Raw genomic sequence first — 25,144 nt, 5'->3', positions numbered from 1 at the left:
TTTTCTTAGGTCAGTCTCCCAAGGTGATAGAAATAAAAGCCAAAATAAACAAATGAGACTTAATCAAACTTGTAAGAATTGCATAGTAAAAGAAACCATAAGCAAAATGCAAAGACAGCCTGCAGACTTGGGGAAAATATTTGCAAATGATGCAATTGACAAGGGCTTAATTTCCAAAAATATGTATAGACAGCTGATACAATTTAATGACAACAAACAACTCAATCGAAATATGGGCAGAAGACCTAAATAGATACTTCCCCAAAAAAGACATAGGCGGCCAATAGGTGCATGAAAAGATGTTGAACATCACTGTTAGCAAAATGCAAATTAAAACTGCAATGAGGTACCACCTCACTAGTCAGGATGGCCGTGATTAAAAAGTCTAAAAATAAGAAATGCTAGAGAGGGTGTGGAGAAAAGGGAAGCCTCTTAACACAGTTGGTGGGGATGTAAATTGGTGCAGACACTATGGAAACAGTATGGAAATGCCTCAAAAAAACTGAAAATAGAATTACCATAGGGAGTTCCCATCGCGGCTCAGTGGTTAATGAATCCGACTAGGAACCATGAGGTTGCGGGTTTGGTCCCTGCCCTTGCTCAATGGGTTAAGGATGCTGCATTGCTGTGAGCTATGGTGTAGGTTGCAGAGGCGGCTCGGATCCCACATTGCTGTGGCTGTGGTGTAGGCCAGTGGCTACAGCTCCGATTCGACCCCTAGCCTGGGAACTTCCATAGGCTGCAGGAGCGGCCCAAGAAATGGCAAAAAGACCAAAAAAAAAAAAAAAAAAAAAAAAAGAACCATATGATCCAGCAATCCACTGCTAGGCATCTACCCAAACAAAACTATTAATTCAGAAAGATACCTACACCCCGGTGTTCACTGCAGCACTGTTTCCATTAGCCAAGACATGGAAACAACCTAAATGTCCATCGACAGACAAATGGATAAGATGTGTGTGTATGTTAATGGAATGTTAGCCATCAAAAAGAATGAAATAATGCCATCTGCAGCAACATAAATGAACCTAGAGATTATCATACTGAAGAAAGTCAGCAAGAGAAAGACAAATACCATATGATATCATTATATCTGGAATCTAAAATATAGTACAATCTACACAATAAAAACAGACTCACAGAGCTGGCTCTAGCCTGTTATTTTCATACTACTACTTAAATTTCTCAACAAGTCTTTGTAGATTTATAGCACTAATGAAATTCTGTACTGCTTTTAGGTTGATATCATTCAGTCTGTCTTTTTCTTGAGATCCATCACAGAAGTTTGCATATACTTGCCTTTTGAAAATAAAACATTCTACAAAGGCTGAACATCTGTTTGATACTTGTAAATTATGCCATTTTTGTATGTGGTATAGCCCATTAAATATCCAGAAAGAAAAGTATGCTCTCGTATTCACTTGGACATTAAACAAACTTTTACCATTCAGAAAAACACAGATAAAGCCTGCTGCATATAGCAGTAAAATTGGACTTTCAGTTGAATTCATGCAGCTGGAATAATTATCCACATTATTGCTCAGTTCCTTTGAAGAAACATGAAAGGAAAAGATAGTTCAGAAATAACAAATTTATGGGCATGGTGATATAATCTTTCATCTGTTGGTAAATTAAAGTATTTACTATTAATCCACAAAAGATACTTTGTCTTCACCAAAGAGATTTCTATGGTCATGGTATGTGGTAAGCCATACCATGAGAGATGTCCTCTGAGATGTCTTCAGAGATGTCCATGTCTGAAGTTTGCAGAAACTGTGACTCTGTTAGGTTAAAGGGCAAAGAATGAAGGTTGCTGCTCAGCTGACCTTATAATGAGGGTGATTATCTTGGATTGTTCACTAGGGTCTCTAAGGCAAGAGGGAAGGAAGCAGGCGAGATGGTAGCCTGGAAAGGCTTGGCCTGCTGCTGGCCAGTCTTGGAGGCTGAGGGGAGCCCTGAGCCAAGGAGTGCGGGAGCCTCTTCAGGCTTGTGAAGGCAGAGAAACAGGATTTCTGATCAAGTTTCCTGAAGGAAATGGCAGCCCTGCTGACACCTGGAGTTTAGCCCATCGAGACCTATGCTGCATTCTGACTTACAGAGCTGGGAGATCATAGGGTTTGGGGTAATTTGTTAAGCAGCCGTAGGAAACCAATACACAGGACCTCTGTTTAGTTTTTCACTAACATGGCTTTACATATTCATGAATTGAATCCCAAGGTGAATGATTTCCTGTGAAGATCTGTCCTGGTTTAGTACACTAAGAAGTCAGATGTGTGGGTGAAAGGCTGATGGGCAGGCCTTTATTTTCTCCTTGGTAGGAATGGGGGCACGTTTAGTGTGGCCAAAGAATAGGGAGTAGGTGTGCAATGAGGCTGGAGAGACAGAACAAAGCTAGAAAGGAAAGTTAGGGTCTTAGAATGTGGCAGAGCTCCACCTGCTCTTTAATATTTGTATAATTTGCATCTCTATTAGTAAATGCTGTAGGTTGGAATTAGAAGTTTTTATTTTCAACTTAACTTTATATTAGAGTTGTAAGCAGCTATTGCCTTTTGCCAAAGAATGGCTCATGGAATGGCTTATCTATATGTTACACATACAAAAGAATCAGTGGCAAAAAGGAAGGCTAGAGTTTAGACAAAGCTGAAAAAGAATTAAGCATTTCTGATAAAGGATGATGAGCAACCTGACCAACAAATGCTGTCACTGTCTTTGATGTCCCCTGAGCATTTGATGAACTCACCTTGCTCCTTTGTGCCTTTTATGGGATGAGAAATTTTGAGGGCCCCAAAAAGATTAGGAGGCTAGGGTAGGTTTTAAAAAAATTACAAACATAAATAAATTAGAGTTATGTGAAAAAAAAAAACAATTAGAAAAAATGTTTTTATTTTTGTGGGTTTGAATCAAGCAGATCACATACTGTCCTACCTCTTTTGAGATATAGAGGGATAAACTGCTTGAAATTAAAACTGTGGAGGAGCATGTGATTACTAGAAATGGTGAATTCTAAAGTAATGCCAGGGGAATGAGTGGGAGGCGAGTTCAGGATCGTTAGAGAAGAAAGAATTGACTGGCCAAGATGTCCGGAGGATCACATATAGATTTCACAATTTAGAAACAATGGCAAACAAGGTTTTGGAGAGATAAACAGCCCTTAGGGAATGAGGGGGCTTATTCTGGGGGGTTTCTGAATGCTCACAACAAGGAGATGACAATAATTGATACAGTCTGGAGGCACGAGTTGCAGAGTGTAGGGAGGGGAGAAAGGAGAACAGTGCGGAAATGACAGTGAGGGACAGCAAGTCCCCCGCACACCAGGGCATCATCATGTAAGAGGAGAACAGCTTGGAGCTAGGGGCAGAACTCCTGGAGGAGAGTGGTGTCTGCACGTACAGGAAAAGTGAAGAGAGTGCAGCAACACTGCTGAAATAGGGTGTTTTGCTGATGATATACCATGAGTTCCAGAGGAAATTGAGAAAAAAAGGGGCAGGGGTCAATGTGGGTATAGACAGAGTGTGTAGGGACTAGAGTTGGGGTGATGGGCCTGACTTGAGAGCCTTTGGTCTCTGCTGGTGACTCATGTGAAGGGAAAGTAGGGTGTCATGGGCTTAGTTCTGATGGTTTCCTCCGTACATTAAATAGGGAGGGGGCGTTGGGGAAAGGCACATTTCTTAAGAGCAGCCATAGATTTTGGTCCAATATGAAATTTTTGTGCTGCCATAGAAACTTGCATAAACTTAATGGCTTAAAACAGCACAAATTTATTATCTTACAGTTCCGTCTCGCTGGGCTAAGAGTGAGCTGTCACTAAGGCTACGTTCCTTTCTGGCAGCTTCAGAGAATGTTGCCTTGTGTTTTCCAGCTCCTAGAGGCTGCCTCTACTCCACAGTGTGTGGCTACCTTATTTCACTTTCAAAACCAGCAACATTGCATCTTTCTGACTCTTCTGTCTGACAGCTCACAGCTCTCTCTGCCCACAGCCAGGAGAGGTTTTCTGCTTCTGCAGACGCCTGTGATTACATCGGACTACCCAGGTGATCCAGTGTAAATTGCTCCTAACCTTCATTGCACTTGCATGGTCCCTTTTTGCCCTGTAAGATACTGTATTCATAGGTTTCAGGAGTCGGGCTTGGTGCTTTTAGTGGGGTCGTTCTTAGGCCAGCCCCCGGCCTCTCTTCCTATGGATGCTGGTGCAGGGCACATAGGGTCAGGGCATGGCACCTGGGTCAGTGTGTAGTTCACACTGAGACTCTGGCTTGGGCTCTCCCTGCACGTTCAGATCTTTTGCGGGGCCCTTTTGAGGCTGGGGACAGGCTTAGGCCTCGGACTCATCTTGGAAAAGATGAAGGCCCTCAGTATTCTGTGGACCAGATCAGTCCATCACATGAAGGGCTTATGCGTTATTTGGAGAAATACATTAGTTGAATAATTGCAGTGAGTGGTCTTGTATGCTATATTAATTTTTTCAGTTGTTGATTTAATGGAGCTTCACAAATATCTCACGCCTAAACATCTGACAGGCTAGAATTTTGGTAGCATTTGATGTTTACCTTGAGCCAGAAAGGTCTGGTTCATGAGACTTTGGTTTGGTTTCTTGTTGTTAATGTCAGTTTTTTAGTTGGTCTTTGAAACTTCTGTAGAGTCAAGAATGTTTTTTATCTTGCTAATATTTTAAATCCGTTGTAGAGGTGAACTAATGTTCCCGTTCAGTATTGAATAAATTGAGAACTACTGTTAACTTTCATCTTTAATCATACATTAAATAACTAATTTTAAAAAACGTCTCAGTCTTTCTTTACAGATTAAAGTTGTTCTTAGAAATAATTACCTTTTAGCTATAATACAAACAGTAATCTGCAGAAGTAATTTTGAATTTTTCATAAATGGTGATAAACATAGCTAAGGATTGTTGGGCTTTGGATTACATTTCAGCACTACTTTTAATGTTAATAGATCCATCAGTCCCAGATATATCTGTGATAGAAGATTTAACTAACCTAAATTCCAAAGTAGGTCACTGGGTCAGTAGGTTATTAGGTCAAACAAAGGTTTATTGTGGTTTCCATTTTTTTAACCCAGATTTTTTTTTAATCTAGTTAACCATTTTAATTAATAATTTAGAATATTAATAATTATATAAAATTAAAAGTTTTTCTTTGAATTACATGAATAGTATGAAAATATTCTGTTACTCATGTTTTGTAGCAGTAACATGTTGCTTTGTTATTTGTGTTTTGTTCTCTGGAATGGATAACATGTATTTTATGTTCTTATGTGTAGCCAGGGTTCTAGTATTGAACAACTAAAAATGAACATTGGAGTTCCTTAGTGACTCAGAGGGTTAAGGATTTGGCATTGTCACTGCTGTGGTAAGGGTTCCATCCCTGGCCTGGGAACTTCTGTGTGTCGTGGGTGTTGCAAAAAAAAAGAAAGAGTAAAAGAAAACAGACATAAAATAGCAGTGGTTAAGTTTTTATGATTAAAAAAATAATTCATGTTCGTGGGGAGAAATTTTAGAAAATGCTAAGAAACAGAAAAAATGGAAAGAATCCATAAGCTGATTACTCAGGAATAACAACAGTTGATACCTCAGCGTATTTGGATTTATGTTAGATATATTTTGATGCCGCTCTTAGTGCTGTTGGATATTGAAATCTTCTGACTTTACTATTTAAATAATAGTGCCATGAATATAAAACTTTTGATACGTCTTTGAATATTTCCTTTTTTTCAAAGTGAAATTACTAGGTCCAAGGACATACGTGTTTCAAGTTATTGATACTTCTCACCAAACTTTTTTTTTCTTTTTTCTTTTTAGGGCTGCACCTGCAGCATATGAAGGTTCCCAGGCGAGGGGTTGAATTAGAGCTGCAGCTGCCGGCCTACACCACAGCCATGGCAACACAGAATCTGAGCTGTATCTGCGGCTTACGTCTCAGCTTGCGGCAACAACACTCGCTTAACCCACTGAGCGAGACCGAGGATTGAACCTGCATCCTCATAGAGAAAATGTCAGGTCCTTAACCCACTGAGCCACAATAGGAACTCCGTCACCAAACTCTTTTTAAGAAAGGGAGTCTTGATTTACTCTCTTAGTGTTCAAGTCTCCATTTCATGTCTCTTATCACCAAAGTTATGAAATTGTTACTAAATGTAATAGACACTTTGGAGTCATGTTTGGTCCATGCTGCTGTATTGACATTGTTGACTTTTTGCAACACTCTTTTCCTTTCTGTAACAACAAATCCTTCTTGACTTTGTTTTGTCTCTAGTTGATATTATATATTAACACTAACCGTACTTAAAACATATTGAGTGGATTTCCTGCGTGGCTCAGCTAAAATGAACCCGAGCATCCATGAGGATGCAGGTTTGATCCCTGGCCTCACTCAGTGAGTTAAGGATCCAGTGTTGCCATGAGCTGTGGTGTAGGTCACAGGTGTGGCTCGGATCTAGCATTGTTGTGGCTGTGGTGTAGGCCAGTGGCTGTGGCTCCAAGTTCCCTAGCCTGGGAATTTCCATATGTCAAGGGTGTGGCCCTAAAAAAAAACCAAAAACATTTTGAGCATTTTTTATTTACTATATACTGTCCCAAATGTGTAACATATTTCATTCTTAGAACAACTGAATGTGGTAGGTACTACTATTATCTCCACTTTAGAAGTGAAAAAAATGATTCATGGAGATGAAGTGACTAGTCTCAGACCCACAGCTGATAAAGGGGCTGATCCCTAAATCACACATAGGAAGTCTGTTTTCAGAGCTCATTTTTAAAAATTCTTTGCTCTACCTCTTCCCCACTTCACCAGCTACTCTTCTGCCTGTTTCCAAAGTACTAATTTTTTTTTTGCTTTTTAGGGCCTCAACTGCAGCATATGGAGGTTCCTAAGCGAGGGGTTGAATCCGAGCTACAGCTGCTGACCTACACCACAGCCACAGCAACTCAGGATCCAAGCCATGTGTGAGACCTACACCACAGGTCATGGGCACACCAGATCCTTAATCCATACATCGAGTCCAGGGATTGAACCTGCATCCTCATGGATACTGGTTGAGTTCCTAACCCACTGAGCCACAACAGGAACTCCCAAAATATTAATTTTTCATTGTTTCAGCCTGAGTCTTTTTTGTTTTTTCTCGTTTCATATGCTTTTCCTAGAGAAGCTCATCTAATCATTATCTTTAATTTTACGTATTTATGTTAATGGCTCCCACTTGACATCTTCTCCCAGTTCTTTCCTGAGTTGGGCCAAAGCCATACTTCAGTTGCCTGCTGGATACTTTTCCTCTTGCATGTCCCACAGATACTTTAAACACAACATGTCTGAAACTGAATCTGTCCTGAAAAATATTTGTGAGTTATCTGTTCCATAGTGACTAAGAACATCATTCAAGCTAAACAGTCAAGGTTCACTTCTCAGCCTTACTGCTGAGCTTGACCAGCTTTCCTCTTCTCTTTGTGTTTCAGTTTCCTCACCTGTAAAATGGAGATAATAACAGAGACTGCCTCATATGATTGTTGAGTCTTAAATGAGAGAAAACTTCATGAAGAGTGCCGAACACTTAGCATAGTTTGAAAAATGTTAGCTGCTGTTTTCAACATCATTCCTTCTCACTTTCTTCTAGCTTATTCTTCCTGTGTTACGTATCCGGCCCCGCAGACGGTTCTAAACCAGAAGCTGAGGGATATTATTGACTGCTCCCTGCCCCCAACCTCTGCTAAGTTGCCAAATTATGTCTCATCTTCTCAGTATCTCTTAATAGTCCTATATTTCTCCCTATCCTCTCTGCCTCTGAGTTATTTTGCCTGAACTGTTACAATACTCTACTTCTAGTCTCTCTAATTCTAGTCCTGCCTCCTTCTGTCCATTCTCTGTTGATGGCTCAAAAGAACAAAGCTATCAGTGCCACTTTCCTGCTCAAAACCTTTCAATATCTTCATTGTAGGGGGTGGGGTTGCCTTCACATGGCTTTTCACGATCTACTTACCTCATCACTATCACCTCTCACCACCACTTGTTACCCCCATCCCCAGGTTTTTGCTCTAAAAATACTAAACTGCTAATCATACATAGGCCACTTGTAGTTCTCTGAAACCACAGTTCCTTTTCATGTCTCCAGACCTTTGCTACACTGTTCTTTTGGCATAGATTAATTTCTCTTTCTTTGCCTGGTGAATGCTGATTTTGTTCTTCAGATCTTAGCTTACATATCACTTCTTCAGGAGGCTTCCTTGACTGCTGTGTCACTCCTCATGTATTCACAGAGCACTTTGTGCCTTTTCTCAGAAGCGCCTCAAAAACAGTGGCTGTGTTTGCTTTACCCTTTCAAAGCTACAGTATTGGACATTTGTATTGTATTCAGCAAATATTGCTGAATGATAAATATATAAATTTTTAAGGATTTAAAAGTTCATTTAACTGTAATATGTTTTTACTTAAGTTTCTTTGATTTCTAGTCAGGAATAATTTAATAGCCGTTTATTTTCTTTTTGGCCCATTTAGTTATACTTTTTGTTCATTATTTATTTTTGGTTGAGTTTTAACCTTTTTTGAATAACTTTTAGAGACCCTTATATGGTAAAAAGTATATTCACCTTTTGTCATGCTGCAAATGTTTAAGCATTTTGGGGGGTTTTTCAGTGTTGACTTTGTATTTGGTATCCTGTATATCATATCCTTTAAGTCCTCACAACAACTTCCTTAGGTAACAATTTTCAGGCTTACGATAAGTAAATAAAGTATCCAGAAATTTTCGTTCATGACTGTAAACTCATCTCTAGGTCTTAACTTCTGTACTCACTGCTTCTCCAGCATGCTGGGTTTGTTAGGTGCTTTAATTCTGACTATCTCTATCCCGAAGTACTTAAAACTAAGTAGGACGCTAGGATCTGGCTTCTGAATTTTGTTGCATGCACATTTTAGGAATTAAGTGTCATTGCTCTGGTGTTTTTGACTTAGACCTCTTATTTTTATTTGAGTCCTTTAGTATCCAAGGATATTTTTTGTTGTTGCCATTAAAAAAATCCTTTTTTTTTTTTTGCTCAAAAATACCTTCCTCCTTTTGTGCTATCAAAAAATAGCCCTTTTGTTGCTCTCATATTACATATACAGCATATTCTTGGTTTTTAAAAAATTGAGTATGGACATTGGGTGGGTCAAAGCAAATTCTGAGTGTGAAGTTTTGCATTAACATTTGTGTGGCAAGTTGGGTTGATTTTGGGTGATTCATGTACTCACAGTGCTCATTGAGTTTTTAGTATTTGTCAGACATTCTGACAGGTCCTAGAAATAGATGAATAAGTAAAGCCAAGGAGCTCATGATTTAGAAGAGTGTTAAAAATTAGAATATTATAGCGATATCTTACCTCTACAGTGAAAAATACTAAGACTACAGCAGTTCCTGATTTTCCTTATCAGTGAAAGTACATTGCTAATTGAAATTGACAGGTTTTTGAAGTTCTTTCCACAACAGAAATTCTGTCTTTTGAATAAATTTATCCCTAAGTGTTTTATTCCTTTGATGCTGTTAAGTGGGTGTTTTCTTCATTTCTTTTTCTGATTATTAGTGTATAGAAATGCAGCTGAGTTTGTTTTTATTTGTTTTGTTTTTTCAGGGCCACACCCACAGCATATGGAGGTTCCCAGGTTAGGGGTTGAATTGGAGCTGTAGCTGCAGGCTTATACCACAGCTCACAGCAACACCAATCCTTAACCCACTGAGTGAGGCCAGGGATCGAACCTGCATCCTCATGGTTACTAGTGAGATTCGTTTCCGCTGAGCCATGATGCAGCTGAATTTTTTTTTTTTTTTTTTTTTTTTGTCTTTTTGCCTTTTCTAAGGCCACTTCCGCGGCATTTGGAGGTTCCCAGGCTAGGAGTCTAATTGGAGCTGCAGCTGCCGGCCTTCGCCAGAGACACAGCAACGTGGGATCTGAGCCGAGTCTGCGACCTACACCACAGCTCACGGCAATGCCGGATCCTTAACCCATTGAGCAAGGCCAGGGATCGAACCTGCAACCTCATGGTTCCTAGTCAGATTTGTTAACCACTGCGTCATGACGGAGCTTCTCCCGCAGCTGATTTTGTGTCCTACTTTGATGTTTATTCTAACAATTTTTTTTTTTTTGGTAGCGTCTTTAGGAGTTTCTACATATAAGACCATGTCATCTATGAATAGAGATAATTTTACTTTAGACGTTCCAATTTGGATTCCTTTTACTTGCATAATTGTTTTAGCTAGTACTATATGTTGACTAGAAGTAGGGAGAGGTGGGTATTCCTGCCTTTTTCCTCATCTTAGAGAAAAAGGTTTCAGTTTTTCACTGTTGGGCATGATATTAGCTGTGGAGATTTTCATATATGGCTTTTATTATCTTGAGGAAATATTTCTATCCCTTGTTTAGTGTTTTCAGCATGAAAGAATATTGAATTACTTCATATGCTTTTTCTGTGTTAAGTGATATAATTGTGTGATTTTAATCCTTTGTTCTCAATGTGGCGTTTTCACATTAATGGGTTTTTATATGTCAAACCATCCTTTTATCTCAGGGATAAAACTCACTTGGTCATGGTATATGATCCTTTTAACATACTATTGGTTTTGGTTTGTTAATATTTAGTTGTGGAATTTTGCTTCTGTATTTATCAGGGATAGTAACCTGTAGTTTTTACTTGTGGAGTCTGTTGGGCTACGGTAACAAGGTAATATTGACTTCATAAAATGATCTTGGAGGTGTTCCTTTCTCTTCATTTTTTTGGCAGAGTTTGAGAAGGATTGGTGCTAATTAATTCTTTAAATGTTTGGTAGAATTCTTTAGTGAATGTTTGGTCCTGGGCTTTTCTTTGTTGAGAGGTTTTTGATTACTGATTCAGTATCCCTGTTAGTTACAGGTATGTTCAGATACTCTGTTTCTTCATGATTCAGTCTTGATGGTTTCTTTGTTTCTAGGAATTTGTCTGTTTCCTTTAGATTATTCAGTTTGTTGGCATTTAATTGTTCATGATAATTTTTTATGATCCTTCATATTTCTGTGGTATCAGTTGTAAAGTTTCCTCTTTTTTTGTTCTTTGCTAAAAAAAAAAACACTTTGTTTCATTTCTTTCTATTTTTTCACCTCTGTTTTGTTTCTGCTTTAATCTTTATTGTTTCCTTCCTTCTGCTAACTTTGGGGTTTTCCTAGTTCCTTGAGGGTAAAAAGTTACGGTCTTTATTTGAGATGTTACTTCTTTTTTAATGTAGTATTTACCACTGTTAAGTCTCTCTTAATGATACTTTTGCTGCATCCCATGTTTTGATGTGTTGTTTTTGTTTATCTCAGAATATTTTCTAATTTCCATTTTGATTTCTTCCTTGACCCATTGATTGTTCTACAGTTTGTTTAATTTCTACATATTTGTTAATTTTCCAGTTTATCTTGTACACTGATTTCTAGTTTCATTCCATTATGGTCAGAAAAGCCACTTGATTTGTCAAATTTGTTAAGACTTGTTTTACTACCTGAAGGTGACTGTCCTGTCCTTGTGAGTGTTCCTTGTGCATTTGAGAAGAATGTGTATTCTGCTGCTGTTGGGTGGAATATTTTGTTAAATCGATTGGTGTATAGTGTTGTTCAGCTGTTTCTTTTCCTTGTTGATCTCTGTCTGGGTTCTGTCCATTATTGACACTGGGATATTGAAATCTGCCCTTATTGTTTTGCTGTTTCTTGGTTCAGTTCTGTCAGTGTTTGCTGCAGATACTTGGGTGCTTTGACGTTGGGGTATTGCTCCATATATCTCTGTAATTGTTAAATCTTCCTGATGAATTTGACCCTTTTATTATTATATAATGTCTTTCTGTCTCTTGTAACATGTTGTGACTTAAAGTTTATTTTGTCTGTTAGAAGTACAGCCCCTTTTGCTCTCTTGGTTACCATTTGCTTAGAATGTCTTTTTCCAGTCTTTTACCTTCAGTCTCTGTGTGTCCTTAAATCTAAAATAAGCCTCTTGTAGATACCATATAGTCGAATCTTGCTTTTTTTACACATTTACCTACTTTGTCTTTTAGTTGGTAACTTGTCCATTTGCATTTAAAGTAATACCTGATAGGGAAGGACTTACTGTTTTCACTTTGTTCATTGTTTTTGTCTGTCTTGTAGCTTTTTGTCACTTTTTTTCTCTTTTGTCCTCCTTGTGTTTTAGTGATTTTTTTTTCTTTTTTTGTGTGTGCGTGACCATGGTTTGATTCCTTTCTAGTTTCCTTTTGTGTGTCCTCTATAGATGTTTCCTTTGTGCTTACCATGGGTCTGCATAGACGTCTCCCATTTCTAATAGCCTGTTTTAAGCTGATATTTAAGAACCTGCTTCTTACCTCCCTCCTTCCACCGCACTTCTGTCACAAATTACGTCTTTTTATATTGTGTATTCATTAATGTGTTTTTATAGTTACACTTTTTATACTTTTGTCTTTTAACTTCTATAGTAGAATTAAAAGTGATCGTTGTAGTTTATTTTCAGTTTGTTTTCATTTAGAAAGAATTTTTAGAGTTTAGCATTTGTTATGTGTTTTGACGTTTCAAATCTTGTTTCAAAATTATTTTAAAACGTTTTTTATGATAAATTTCTATGTAAGGTGAGTAAATCTAATAAAACTTTTCTTATTTAAACAGAATTCTGAGACTCATGGTCAGCCCTACAGAAAAATACACTGAACTTACAGTTTCTTGAAGAATCAGTTAAAAAGATCGCCGAAATACAAAAGGTAATGAAAGGGTTGCATCTGGGACTGTACTTTGAAATGACATTTTCTCAGGAAAATGGGAATTACACCAGCCTAAGAGAAAAGATCTGAAGATACTGACATTAACAGTTTCCTCAAAGAAATATTCCAACCTGTTATCACTACAATAAAGTTCACAGTATCCCACACTTAAATCTGAGCCTGCAGCCCAGGATCACTTGACATTTTAGGAAGCCTCTTTTGTGAGAGGCAAAGGCCAAAGCCAAAGAGAAAACACTAAGAGGGAATGGAAACCAGGTAGGCAAGTAAAAGTGGAAAGAAATGCAAAACTGTCATTGGATAGTTTGACAGGTGAAAGGAGGCTGAATCCATGAAACATGAGGGCGAAAAATAAATGAAATTAGAAATGGAAAACTCAGTGGAAGGGCTGAAAAATAATCCCAATATATTGGAAATAAAGCAAAGAGAAAATGGAGAGAAAAGATGAGAGAATTGGAGCAACTGTCCAGGATTCCAGTGTTTAAATGAGGTGTTTCCAGAAGGTGCACAGAGGAGCTAAGGGAGAATGAGAGACCAGAGGGGGATTCAGCAGAACTCTCCAGAAATCAGAGGATACACGTGTCCAGGTAGGAAGAGCCCACAGAGTTACCAGTACAGATAGGAAAATTAGTCCTCAGAAGGGCATATCACTGTTAAATTTTAGAACGCAGAGGAACATCCAGGATAAGAAAAATCATAGGTCATACATAAAGGATCAGAAATCAGAGTGACTTTGGGCTTCTTGAACCCGCACTGGAAACTTAGAAGACAGTGGAAGGAAAAATGATTTCCAATTCAGTATTCAGAATCCAGCTAAACTGTTAAGGATCAGCTAACGACAGTTTTAAACTTGTGGTAGCTCAAAAACTATCTGCCATGTTTACTTTCTGGGGTGCTTATTATTATAGGAGGTACTCAACAGAAATAAAGGAGTAACTGAAAAATGAAGCCATAGGATACAAGAAACAGGGAATGCAGCTGAAGTAGAGCCCCAGGAAATCAGCAGGGTGACGGTGAAGAGTGATCTGTGGTCACAACTGGTCACCACTCAGTCATTCCTCCTGCATGGGAGAGCCAAGAGAGAGAGCTGTAAGAACATTCATTGGGTAGACTTCATAATGCCTGTGAAGATAGGAAGAGTAGATTTGGACAAGGAAGAGCTCGAGGCTGCATTGATAAGTATATAGAAAACTAGGTACATTATAAAACAAAACAATGATTAACTCTAGGGGAAACTATTGAGAAAAAAAATTGTAACATACAGTATGGCTCAACTGTGAATTGCACTTGTAGAGTCATAAAAATGTTAACTCTGAAAGTAACCACCTCACCAAACTCACAATATTGGGAGTTTGGGCAATCGTGCTTGTGTATGAGCTAAGGATGGGGAGTCAGAATTAAATTATTTTTTTCTAGTAGAATTTGGCAAATGATGCCTTAACAAAAATGACCCTTTTGAGAGCAAAATCAACACTTTCAATAATTACGTTGGGACAACTTGACTAAATTTGGACTGTGTAGGCACGCTACCTAAAACAGAAAGGATCAAGAGATGATAAAATAAAAGTTATTAGAGAATGGGAGATAAGCCCTAAAGGAAACAGTTAAGGAGATGAAAGTGGTTGGAAGTATGAAATGAGGCTCAGAGGACTCCTTATATTTAATAGGTCTTGTAAAACTGTTTGGACAAGCATGCTTTATGAAAATAAATACTAAGTTTTAAAATAAGAGAGTGGAATGCATTAAAAATGTTGAAACACCAACTGTACACGACTCTGACAAGTGGCTTCACTGTGAAAGGGAGCAAAAAGTTGGGCAGTACCTGAAGGGGGTTGTTGGGTCAGGGAGTTTTTGTTCCTTTTAAGGTGAAATACTAAGGCATTTATCAGAATAATCCTGTTATCAAGGGAGGAATCAGTGATATGGAAATGGAAAGCCTTGAGTAATGCCAGCAGATGAGACTCAGAGGACAAGTAACACCATGTCATTAGATATTGCGTGATTTATTTATAATGCAGAATGTGTTATAAGAATTCTTTTCCAAAGATGGACAGTGAGATTTCCTATTAATTGTATGTAATGTTGCATGCTGAACTTAAAACATGCCTGCTTCTATAATTGGCAGAGTTCAAATTGCTTATAAAGTTTTAGTTATTAATACCTCCCTATTTGATTAATATTTTTTAAAACTTTTTTTTTTTTTTGTCTTTTTGCTATTTCTTTGGCCACTCCTGCGGCATATGGAGGTTCCCAGGCGAGGGGTCAAATTGGAGCTGTAGCCGCCAGCCTATGCCACAGCCACAGCAACGCGGGATCTGAGCTGCATCTTCGACCTACACCACAGCTCATGGCGATGCCGGATCGTTAACCCGCTGAGCAAGGGCAGGGATCGAACCCGCAACCTGATGGTTCCTAGTCGGATTTGTTAACCACTGCGCTACGAGGGGAACTCCTAAAACTTGTTTTTAAAATGATGTTCATAAAAAGCACATGCAGTCCTTGCCCTCCATTGTCATAATAGTAGCGTAGTGCCTACCCACCTGGGAAGGTGTGTCACTGAATGACTTGCAGCTCAAGTCGCTTATGTAAAGAAGCGATAGATGCCTAGTTGTAGCCTGATCCTTTAATTTGTGAACTTTGGGTTCCAGTGACTGTAACTGATCCTTTCAAAGACGTATTACTACATACCATGCTGGCCTATTAATATCAATATTTAAGAAAAAAAGGCTTTTAACAATATTTAATCTGTATTAGACTATCTGCTTGAAATGCCTTGCTGTGAGTAGGGCATCTTGTCTTAGAAAAGTGAATCTGAAGAATCCACAGCATGATAGGGTAACTCTGCCTAGTCTTCCTGCACTGAAAACCCGGGTCCTGGAATCATCCCCCACACAAGACCTTGTGGTTGTCCCCAAATTACCGCTTGTGTTGTTAAAGTTCATGCGACACTGTTTAATTGAGGGGGATCTTTTTTTTTTTTTTTTTTTTGTCTTTTTAGGGCTGCGCCTGCGGCATATGGAGGTTCCCAAGCTGTGGGTCCAATCGGAGCTACAGCCGCCAGCCTACACCACAGCTCACAGCAACGCCGGATCCTTAACCTGCTGAGTGAGGCCAGGGATTGAACCCACAACCTCATGGTTACTAGTTGGGTTCATTGACCACTGAGCCACGATGGGAACTCCAAGAGAGTACTCTTTTAAGAGTTGTTAGTTGGGCCTACTTTGCTTCTTCCTTTATCTTTCCCTTAAATACAGCATGTCTATCAATGGGATGGAAAAGTAGAGAAAAGATCTTAGTCTAGACTATTAGAGATGTAGTTTTATGTTGTTAGCTAGACAATAATAATGTCTGGAAAAATATTGTTATCAAGAATAGTAAAATACCCTAGTAAAGCATCTGTCTGTCTTCTAAAACATTTTGGATTCCCTCCCACTATAACATGGCCATAAGCATGACCCTTTAGATCCTGTATCAGATAAGCCCTTATTCTTGGGGTCTTCTTTTTCCCCCCTTGTTTGCCCTATTCTCCTTTCTGATAATTAAACAGACATGTACTTGGTGCCATATAAGGCTCAGATCTGGTCTTTAAACTGAGACTGTTCTTTTATTATTATTATTAATTTATTTTTGTCTTTTCTAGTGCCACACCCACGGCATATGGAGGTTCCCAGGCTAGGGGTCTAATCAGAGCTATAGCCACTGGCCTGCGCCACAGCCACAGCAATGCAGGATCAGAGCTGCATCTGCGACCTACACCACAGCTCACGGCAACACCAGATCCTTAGCCCACTGAGCAAGGCCAGGGAACGAACCTGCAACCTCCTGGTTCCTAGTTGGATTCGTTAACCACTGAGCCATGACAAGAACTCCAAGACTGTTCTTTTTTAATTCACCCAAATTGGTTCTTTTACCTTTGCGCTGTTCTTTTTTTTTTGTTTGTTTGTTTTGTTCTAGTGATGGAACTAATCTCTGTTCTTACCATGATGATAAGATGTGTTTTGGACCAGAGAGCTGTGCTTAGGTGATGTTGAAAGTCTGTTCTGACTCTAAAATTCTGTAATTTTGTGTTCCATCCTCTAACGTTGACCCAAACACTTAAAATCACTATTTTATCTTGGAGCTGGTTCTTGTTATTATTACCTCTCAGTCCCTCACGCAGTATCTTTTAAGAACTCAGCCCTTCACAGTCCCACCTCTGCAGCTGTAACCACATAGGCATCCCAGCATCACATACCCGGGGTTATTCTCTTTTCCTCTCAAATGTACATTTGAAAACAGTGAAAGAATGTTTTGGGGAGTTCCTGTTGTGGCACAGAGGAAACAAATCCAACTAGGGACCATGGAGTTGTGGGTTCCATCCCTGGCCTCTATCAGTGGGGTGGGGATCCAGCGTTGCCGTGGGCTTCGGTGTAGGTCACAGAATTGGCCCGGATCCTACGTTGCTGTGGCTCTGGCCTAGGCCGGTGGCTACAGCTCTGATTGGACCCCTAGCCTAGGAACCTCCACATGCCGTGGGAGCGGCCCTAGAAAAGGCAAAAAGACACACACACACACGAATGTTTTGGAATCTCAGGTCCTTTAATCTTCTCTGGTTTAGTTACACATTATTTTACACTATTTTTTAGATTTTAAATAAAAATATAACAGTCAAAATAGAATTTCTTACGCCTCAAAACTATTAGGATATTTATTAGAATTAAGGTGGTTATTCAATATTTAATTCATGGCTATAAAATAGAAGTATCTTGTATGGATAAAACCTGCCTTATACATTAGCAAAACTGTATGGGATATATAGAGACAAATTTTAGGTTTATGATTAAGTTCTAAAACAGTAAATTTGAATTCCTTCAGTGTGAGTATGAAACTATAATAAGGCTCTTCTCAGAGTTCCCAGTGTTGGTGCACCAGGTGAATCTGACTGCCATGGCTTGGGTTGATCCAGAGGTGCGTATTCGATCCCCAGCCCAGCACAGTGGCTGAAGGATCTGGTGTTGCCATTGCTGTGGCTGGGACTCAGTCCCTGGCCTGGGAACTTCCATTTGCTCCAGGTGCAGCCATGAAAACAAAACAAAAACAAATACGGCTCTTCTCTACTTGTCTTGCCTTCCCCCACCACTCCTATTCTCTCCCATACTCTCACAATTAAAACTTTCCTTTGTAACGTGCCTATTATTTTTCTCTAAAGAGGAAAGTTTCTCAATTATGATGCTCTCTTCTCTCATAAAAAGATCTGTGCCTTTGCCAGTTGCTATTCCTGTGGCTTAGAATCCTTTCAACGATTACCTCTTCCTGTTTTTTACTCTGTTATTTCTCAAATTTAAATGTTCGCACAAATCACATGGGGACCTCGCTAAAATGTAGATTGTGTTTCAGTAGGACTAGGCTTGGGGCTCCGTATTTTTCACAAGCTCTCAGATGGTGGTGGTGGTCCTTGAACCACATTTTAAGTAACAAGAATCTAGACTGCCTGGTAAACTCACTTTAATCCAGAATGTTTCTTGTACTATAATTACTCAGTTATCAGTCTCCCTATTTAATTGCAGATTTTGCCAGGAGTGGCTGTGTCTTTCTTCCTTGTGTTTCCAAAGCCAGCCATACAGTGTAACAGAAGACCAGGCTTTCAGCAGATGTTTATCACCCATTAGGTGTGGTTATTATATCCTGTTTACAGTGACATAGTCATGTAGACTGAATAGTAAAAGTGGCTTTAAAATTTTTCTCCCTTGTAGTCCTTTTGAAAAAGGAATAAAAGTGTTAAGATGTCCCTTAACTAAGGATATTTCCTTAAAAATGATGTCCCAGCCTTTGGTGCAAACATTTTGAGTCTCTGTGATAATTAGCATAATGTTTCTGAAGATGACTGTGTTTGTAGGAATGAGTTTTTTAGAAAACTGGAGTTCCCATTGTGGTGCAGCAGAAAGGAATCTGACTAGGAACCATGAGGTTGTAGGTTTGATCCCTGGCCTTGCTCAGTGGGTTAAGGATCTGGCATTGCCACGAGCTGTGGTGTAGGTCACAGATGAGGCTCGGATCCTGTGTTGCTATGGCTGTGGTGTAGGCCGTCAGCTGTAGCTATGATTTGACCGCTAGCCTGGGAACCTCCATATGCTGCGGGTACTGCGCTAGAAAACAGGAGGGAAAAAAAAAAAAAAGGGAGAAAACTAATGACCATTTATTTTTCTTTCCACCCAAGGAGAAGTGCAAATGTCTCCCACGAGACGAAAACGTGGTATGTTATGTTGTTTACCGTAAGCTGCAGTAAAATGAGCTCACTTGTTGACAGGTAGGTTTTTAGAGACTTGTTTATTTTGAATTATGTAAAGCTATTTTAAAATTTATTTTTAGAGTAATGGTATATATCAAACTGATAAAAGGAGTTTCATGCTTAATCATAATTGCCATTACTTTTACCTTCTGCACTGAGTAAATGTCGTGTAATGATAAGTAAGGTGTATCATTTAGGGCCAAGGTCAGCAGCATGATGCTTGTATTGGGATGGAACCTTGGGCTGTAATTTCGGGTGACTGGTCAGAGCTGCTCTGAAAGAAGACGTGGCAGTTGCAGATATTTCCTTGGCACTTTCTGAAATCATCTGCCTTCTTATCTGTTGGTTCTGACTTCAGCCCTTTTAAGCATCTTATGACTCATGGGAGGTAACTATAGTTAGGATTTCATTAGTTGAAATTACAACCTTTTTTAAATCTTACTCTTGGGAAAGGATAATCCTTCTATTGTTTTGATTTTAAGATATTCATTTATTTTTAATTTTTTTACATATTAACATGTCTAACATTGATATTCATCACAATTAGCTTATCATAGTGCTTTTGTGTGTGTGTGTGTGTGTGTGTGTGTGTGTGTGTGTGTATGTGTGGTCTTTTTAGGGCTGCACCTGCAGCATGTGAAGGTTCCCAGGCTAGGTGTTGAGTCAGAGCTGCAGCTGCCAGCCTATACCACAGCCACAGCAACGTGGAATCCATGCCGCATCTGTGACCTACACCACAGCTTGTGGCAATGCTGGATCCTTAACTGAGTGAGACCAGAGGTTGAACCCGCATTCTCATGGATACTAGTCAGGCTTGTACCGTTGAGCTGCAGTGGGAACTTCCAGCTTATCATAGTTTAATTGGTAGCATTTTTCTTTTTTAGTGGCACATAAAATAAGTCTTAAAGTATTGGTGTCTTAAATTTGATGAAATACAGCAAAGTTTTTTAAAAAAATGCCTACTCTCTGACAGCTAATGTGCAGAACACTTTTTGTATCTTGTTTCATTTAATTTCACAGTAATTCCATGAGATTTTCTAGATGAGGAGTCTGTAGGTCAGAGAGGTTAAATAACTTGTTTGAGGTCTCATAGTAAGTGATAAGCTGGAGTTATGACCATTATTGATCTGTTCCATTCTAAGGTTCCTGTGCTTTTGTTACCGTATACTGAGTGATTCTTTCATAAGGGATTCAGGATTTGTAGCTCCACTTGTACACAGAAGTGACTTTTGACATTTGGGGGCAGCTTTCTGTGAGGTACATAATGAAAGTAAATACTCTACCAGAGGAGTTCCTATTGTGGCTCAGTGGTTAACGAATCCGACTAGGAACTATTAGGTTGCGGTTCGATCCCTGGCCTTGCTCAGTGGATTAAGGATCTGGCGTTGCCGTGAGCTGTGGTGTAGGTCACAGATGTGGCTCGGATCTGGTGTTGCTGTGGCTCTGACGTAGGTCGGTGGCTACAGCTCCAATTAGACCCCTAGCCTGGGAACCCCCATATGCCGTGGGTGTGGCTCTCAAAAAGACAAAACAAACAAACAAAAAATACTCTACCAAAGCTGGAGACTTAAGGACCAAGGGGTTTGACCAGAGACCTGCCTGCACCACTGCCATAGAGTCGGTGGAAGCTGTGTGGTCTTCCCCTCAGAAAAGATGTTTATTCACTACTCCTGAGAGAGTAAATGTGACATTTGGCGTTTTGCTTCTGAATGATTGCCAATTCCCATTCTAGACCATATGACATCTAAGTGCTCAGACATAGAGAGTTCATTATCTCTCTGAATATCATGAAAGCTATGGACTGTCTCCTCAATAATAAGAATTTACATACAGAGTTTTAAAATAAATTGCATTGTACACATGGAACCCCAAAAGTCTCCTCATGGGCCTCTGTGGTAGAAGATTTGTAGATGATCTCAGCATGGGCTGGTGGGCACTTTGTAGGCCGCAGAAAGAGGTGGTTAAAGGTGTGTGTAGTGGGTTCATGACTCACTTGGGACTCTTTAATGTTGCTCCTCAGTAAAAGAGTTTGCCCCTGGTGCCCTTGATTCCCTTTGTTAAAAGACACTTGCCCCTGGTCTCCCCATAACCAACCCCTTCTTGTCGCTTAGGTCTCAGCTCAGGTGCTCCCACCTCAGCAAGGCCTTCCCTAGCCACTCAGACAAATTTCAAATGAATCATTTTATATAATGGCAAATACATTGATTTTCTATAGATTTCCACTGGCCACTAAAAGTTTGGGTTATGGTATTTAACTTCTGGTTAAATTAAATTCTTGTTTACGGTAATAATTTTTTAAAAATGTAGAACATAGCTGAACTTTAATTGTCTATGAATAGTAGAAAACAGGTTAGTAGTTAATGAGTTTGAATTTATGCAATCTTAACTCTACAAAAATCCCAGCATATAATTGATTTGATTTACATGTTGTTGTAGTATTGTTGTTCCTCAATGAATCTACTCTTATTTCTTCTATCCACTTTCTTTTTCTTTTAGAGATGATGGTAGTATTTTTGATGGATTGGTGGAAGAAGATGACAAGGACAAAGCAAAAAGGTAATTCAGTTTAAGATGTAAAATAATAAATAAATGAGTAATAAGTAAATGAAATAGTAAATAAGTAGTAAATCAGTGATTTCCAAAAGTTAATCTGCCTTAAGAACTTAGCTATATTAGCCAGCTGGAAAAGCTTAGAATATCAGTATGTAGTTTGTAAATTAGATAAAATTATCCTCTAAAAGTGCCCCTCTCACCGTGTCATATTACAGCACGTAGCATTTACGCAACGTCACTGGAAAGGTTAGCCTTCCTCTGTTGACCTAGGCAGGATTTGCCTAGATTCACCCTTACTGTTTCACTTAACCTGCTCTGCTCCTTGGAAGCAGTGTAGCTACCTGCAGAGGAGGTAGGGGATTAAGTCTCACCTCCCATGGGAAGGGACAGCTGCATGTTTGAAATTCTCCTCTAGAAAAAAGAGTTGTTTCTGGCCCGTTTATTTGTTTCTTTATGGACCCGTGTATGTTTACCTTGTACTTTAGGTTCTCTGCCACTGTATGTTATTTATTGTTGCTTGGTTTGTTCCAGCTTGGCCATTGGGAGGTCTTTGAGGATTTGCATCTGTGTCCTTTGACATGCCTCCATTCCCCACTAGAAGGGGAAGGAGGCGAAGGAGAAAGGAAGAGTTGTTGAGGAGGTGTCATTAAGTAGGCCATGGGATGGGATCTAGACCCCTGGTGTTGATGGTGGAGGTTTGACCATAAATAGGGCCCTCAGTGATAATTTTAGCATCAAGAGGGAGGCTCAGATCGCTTCAGCTGCCAAGTTTGTAGTCACTGAGAGTGAACAGTAAATACTTGATGATTTTTGTCCCAGTCACACAGAACCACGTGGGTGCTTAGAGCAGGGTAGAGAGGGTAGGATGGCATTATATACAGATACAGAACATGAACATGTAATGAGTAATAGTTCCCAAATAGCTGTATTTAACAAACATATGGTACTGGGATAATAAAAATAGTCACATAACCAGATAAAACTAAATACGTCAGTGAATGACTAAAATATATCTATAGAGAAGATTTGAGGAAGGCACTACAGCTTTATTCAAGGAAATAAAAAGACCCGATTTGAAGCTAAAAATGTATAGGATAACTTTTTTCCCTTAATCTCATTCTAATGGGGGAAAGTTCTTAACAAAATATTTCAAGGTAGAAATAGTCACTGATGAGATGGAAGTAATCAGTCTTTTCTGGAATGAAGAGGCAGAGCTCTAAGGAGTCGACTTGGGCAGTTTAAAGGCCAAGTTTATAGATGGAAAAGGTGAGCTAAGAGGGTTCTGTTTGCAGAGACTCCAAGGGTTAAATAGTGTTGTTAAGGGAATAGAAGTACTGTCTATGGCTGTGGGAAGCCTTGGACAGAGAGAAGCGCTGGAATTAAACCGTGTTGCATTCTGACCTCTGGGGCCTGTTACTTTTGAGGTCAGTACTAGGGCTGAGTGCTTCCAACCTGAGTTGGCAGTGATAGTGATTTCTGTATACTTCTTATGCTGGAGTCAGAATACCTGTTTTGAATTATTGCTTCATGGTAGCTGTATGATCCTGGGCGTGTTCTCTTTTAAGCCTGAGTTTTCATACCTATAAAATGAAAATTAATAACAAAGTCTTCTTCATAGAAATTAAATGAAATTTCATAAATGTTTCCAGTAGTGCCTAGCATATAAATAAAGAGCAAATAATGACTCTAAATTTTACCCCCATTCATGTCTTCAGATAGTTCATATATTCTAGTTCTCAGATGCTTATTTCCTAATTACTTCTTTCTAGAGGAATATAAGTAGGCCTAACTTCCTCTAGTTTATGTCCTTTAAATGTCAGACAGGCAATTTCACCATATCTAAATTCTCCACACACCACCTGTCCACCAAAACCAACATCTCATGTTCAATAGCATTATCCATAACTTGGAAGTCTTCAGTTTTCCTTCTGCTTCCTCACTCCAAACCAGATTTGATGTACCTAGAATTACTAGTCATGCCTGCTCACCCTCAGACCCACCCTGCTCTGCAGTGCTACCCCTGCCGTGGTTTATAGCCTGGAGTATTGCACTTGTCTCCTCAGTGGTCTCCTGGCCTCCACTTGGGCAACAGGGAGTTTCAGTAGTATTTGTTCACTGAGCCCGTTTGACCAAGCATTGATCCTTTCACTACTCTGAAGCCGGAAGAGTCTTTTTAAAAGGCACTTCTTTTCACATCATTTCTTTGCTTAAAACCTTTCAGTGCTTTTCCATGGCTTTTGCAATTAAGCTAAAATCCTTTTGTGTAGCATGAAAACTTGATGATTTTTTTCAGCACTTCTCCCTGCCACCCACCCACCCACCCACCCCTAATGCCGGCATAGCTGGGCACAGAAAGCCACATTGGGCATGCTGACCCACTTGTAACAGGCTTTCATCTTTGTGCAAGTTTCCTGTGTCTGGGTTGCCCAGCTCACACCTGCCACTGCCCCTTTCTCTCTCAGCCATCACCACTCAGTGCAGCACACTTAGGAGTTTCCATAGGAATTAGATGAATTTCTTGGAATGGCTCCTTTCCCCAGGATTCCTAGCCCTTGTTTATCACAGTCTCTGTCACTGGAACAAAGCACTCTCTGTTTGCTCAGGGAGTCAGCTAGTTTTTATTATGTTTCTTAAGTTTAAGCAATTGTATTTTTCCCTAGTATTAATACAGAATAAATGCTTTTTCTTTACTGAAAAAAAATTGAATTAAATTAATATAATTCTCCTGTGACCTTTTGGGAAAGTAGTATACTTTGTTTAAAACAAAAACTGAATTCTAAAATCTGATTTCAAGAGTTCCTGTTGTGGTGCAGCGTTAACGAATCTGACTAGGAACCATGAGGTTGTGGGTTCGATCCCTGGCCTCGCTCAATGGATTAAGGATCCAGTGTTGCCGAGAGCTGTGGTGTAGGTCACAGACGTGGCTCGGATCTGGTGTTGCTGTGGCTCTGGTGTAGGCCGGCAGCTACAGCTCTGATAAGACCCCTAGCCTGGGAACCTCCATATACCCCGGGTGTGGTCCTAAAAAGAAAGACGGAGTTGCCATCGTGGCGCAGTGGTTAACGAATCCGACTAGGAACCATGAGGTTGCGGGTTCTCTCCTTGCCCTTGCTCAGTGGGTTAACGATCCGGCGTTGCCATGAGCTGTGGTGTAGGTTGCAGATACAGCTCGGATCCCGAGTTACTATGGCTCTGGTGTAGGCTGGTGGCTACAGCTCCGATTTGACCCCTAGCCTGGAAACCTCCATATGCTGCAGGAGTGGTCCAAGAAATAACAAAAAGACAAAAAAAAAAAAAAAGACAAAAGACTAAATAAATAAATAAAAAATAAAATAAAATTTGATTTCACAGAGCAGGTAATTAAAGGTATTGTAGAATGACTAATGGCTCTGTAAATAATTGTATTTACTTCTCTCGGGAAGTCTCAGTGCAACTAAGAATTTGCTACTAGTTACTGCTTCTCATAGGACAGTAGGAATTATTCACTTAGCACAGGTATTTTGAGCACTTACTGCTTGTTATTTGTTATGCTTAAGTGCTTAGATGAAAGCACTGGGACTCTGTTATCAA

At 39.5% G+C, this 25,144-nt stretch overlaps 1 protein-coding gene across 48 annotated transcripts in view; it reads left to right on the top strand.

The window, feature by feature from the left end:
- CLOCK (clock circadian regulator) overlaps positions 1-25,144 on the top strand; it is a 121,364-nt gene that overhangs the window by 42,419 nt on the left and 53,801 nt on the right. For 43 of the 48 annotated variants that reach the window (XM_021101335.2, XM_021101333.2, XM_021101327.2 and 40 more), the window contains 3 exons: positions 12,644-12,735; positions 18,950-19,039; positions 21,518-21,577. Coding sequence is in view for 26 of the 48 variants with exons in the window: in XM_021101327.2 (XP_020956986.2) it covers positions 18,993-19,039; positions 21,518-21,577 (107 nt within the window). In the remaining 22 variants the exon portion in view is untranslated. Of the gene's footprint in view, positions 1-3,859; positions 4,032-12,643; positions 12,736-18,949; positions 19,040-21,517; positions 21,578-25,144 lie in introns of those variants that run through there. The other 5 variants (XM_084972290.1, XM_084972282.1, XM_084972266.1 and 2 more) reach the window with 1 other exon arrangement.

Source organism: Sus scrofa, chromosome 8 (genome assembly GCF_054392235.1).
Source record: "Sus scrofa isolate SSC_HxYL_T2T_F1_AM1 chromosome 8, Sscrofa_HxYL_maternal_Yorkshire_Landrace_v2.0, whole genome shotgun sequence".
In the NCBI taxonomy this organism is placed as follows: Eukaryota; Metazoa; Chordata; class Mammalia; order Artiodactyla; family Suidae; genus Sus; species Sus scrofa.
This window is presented reverse-complemented; position numbering and strand designations above follow the sequence as displayed.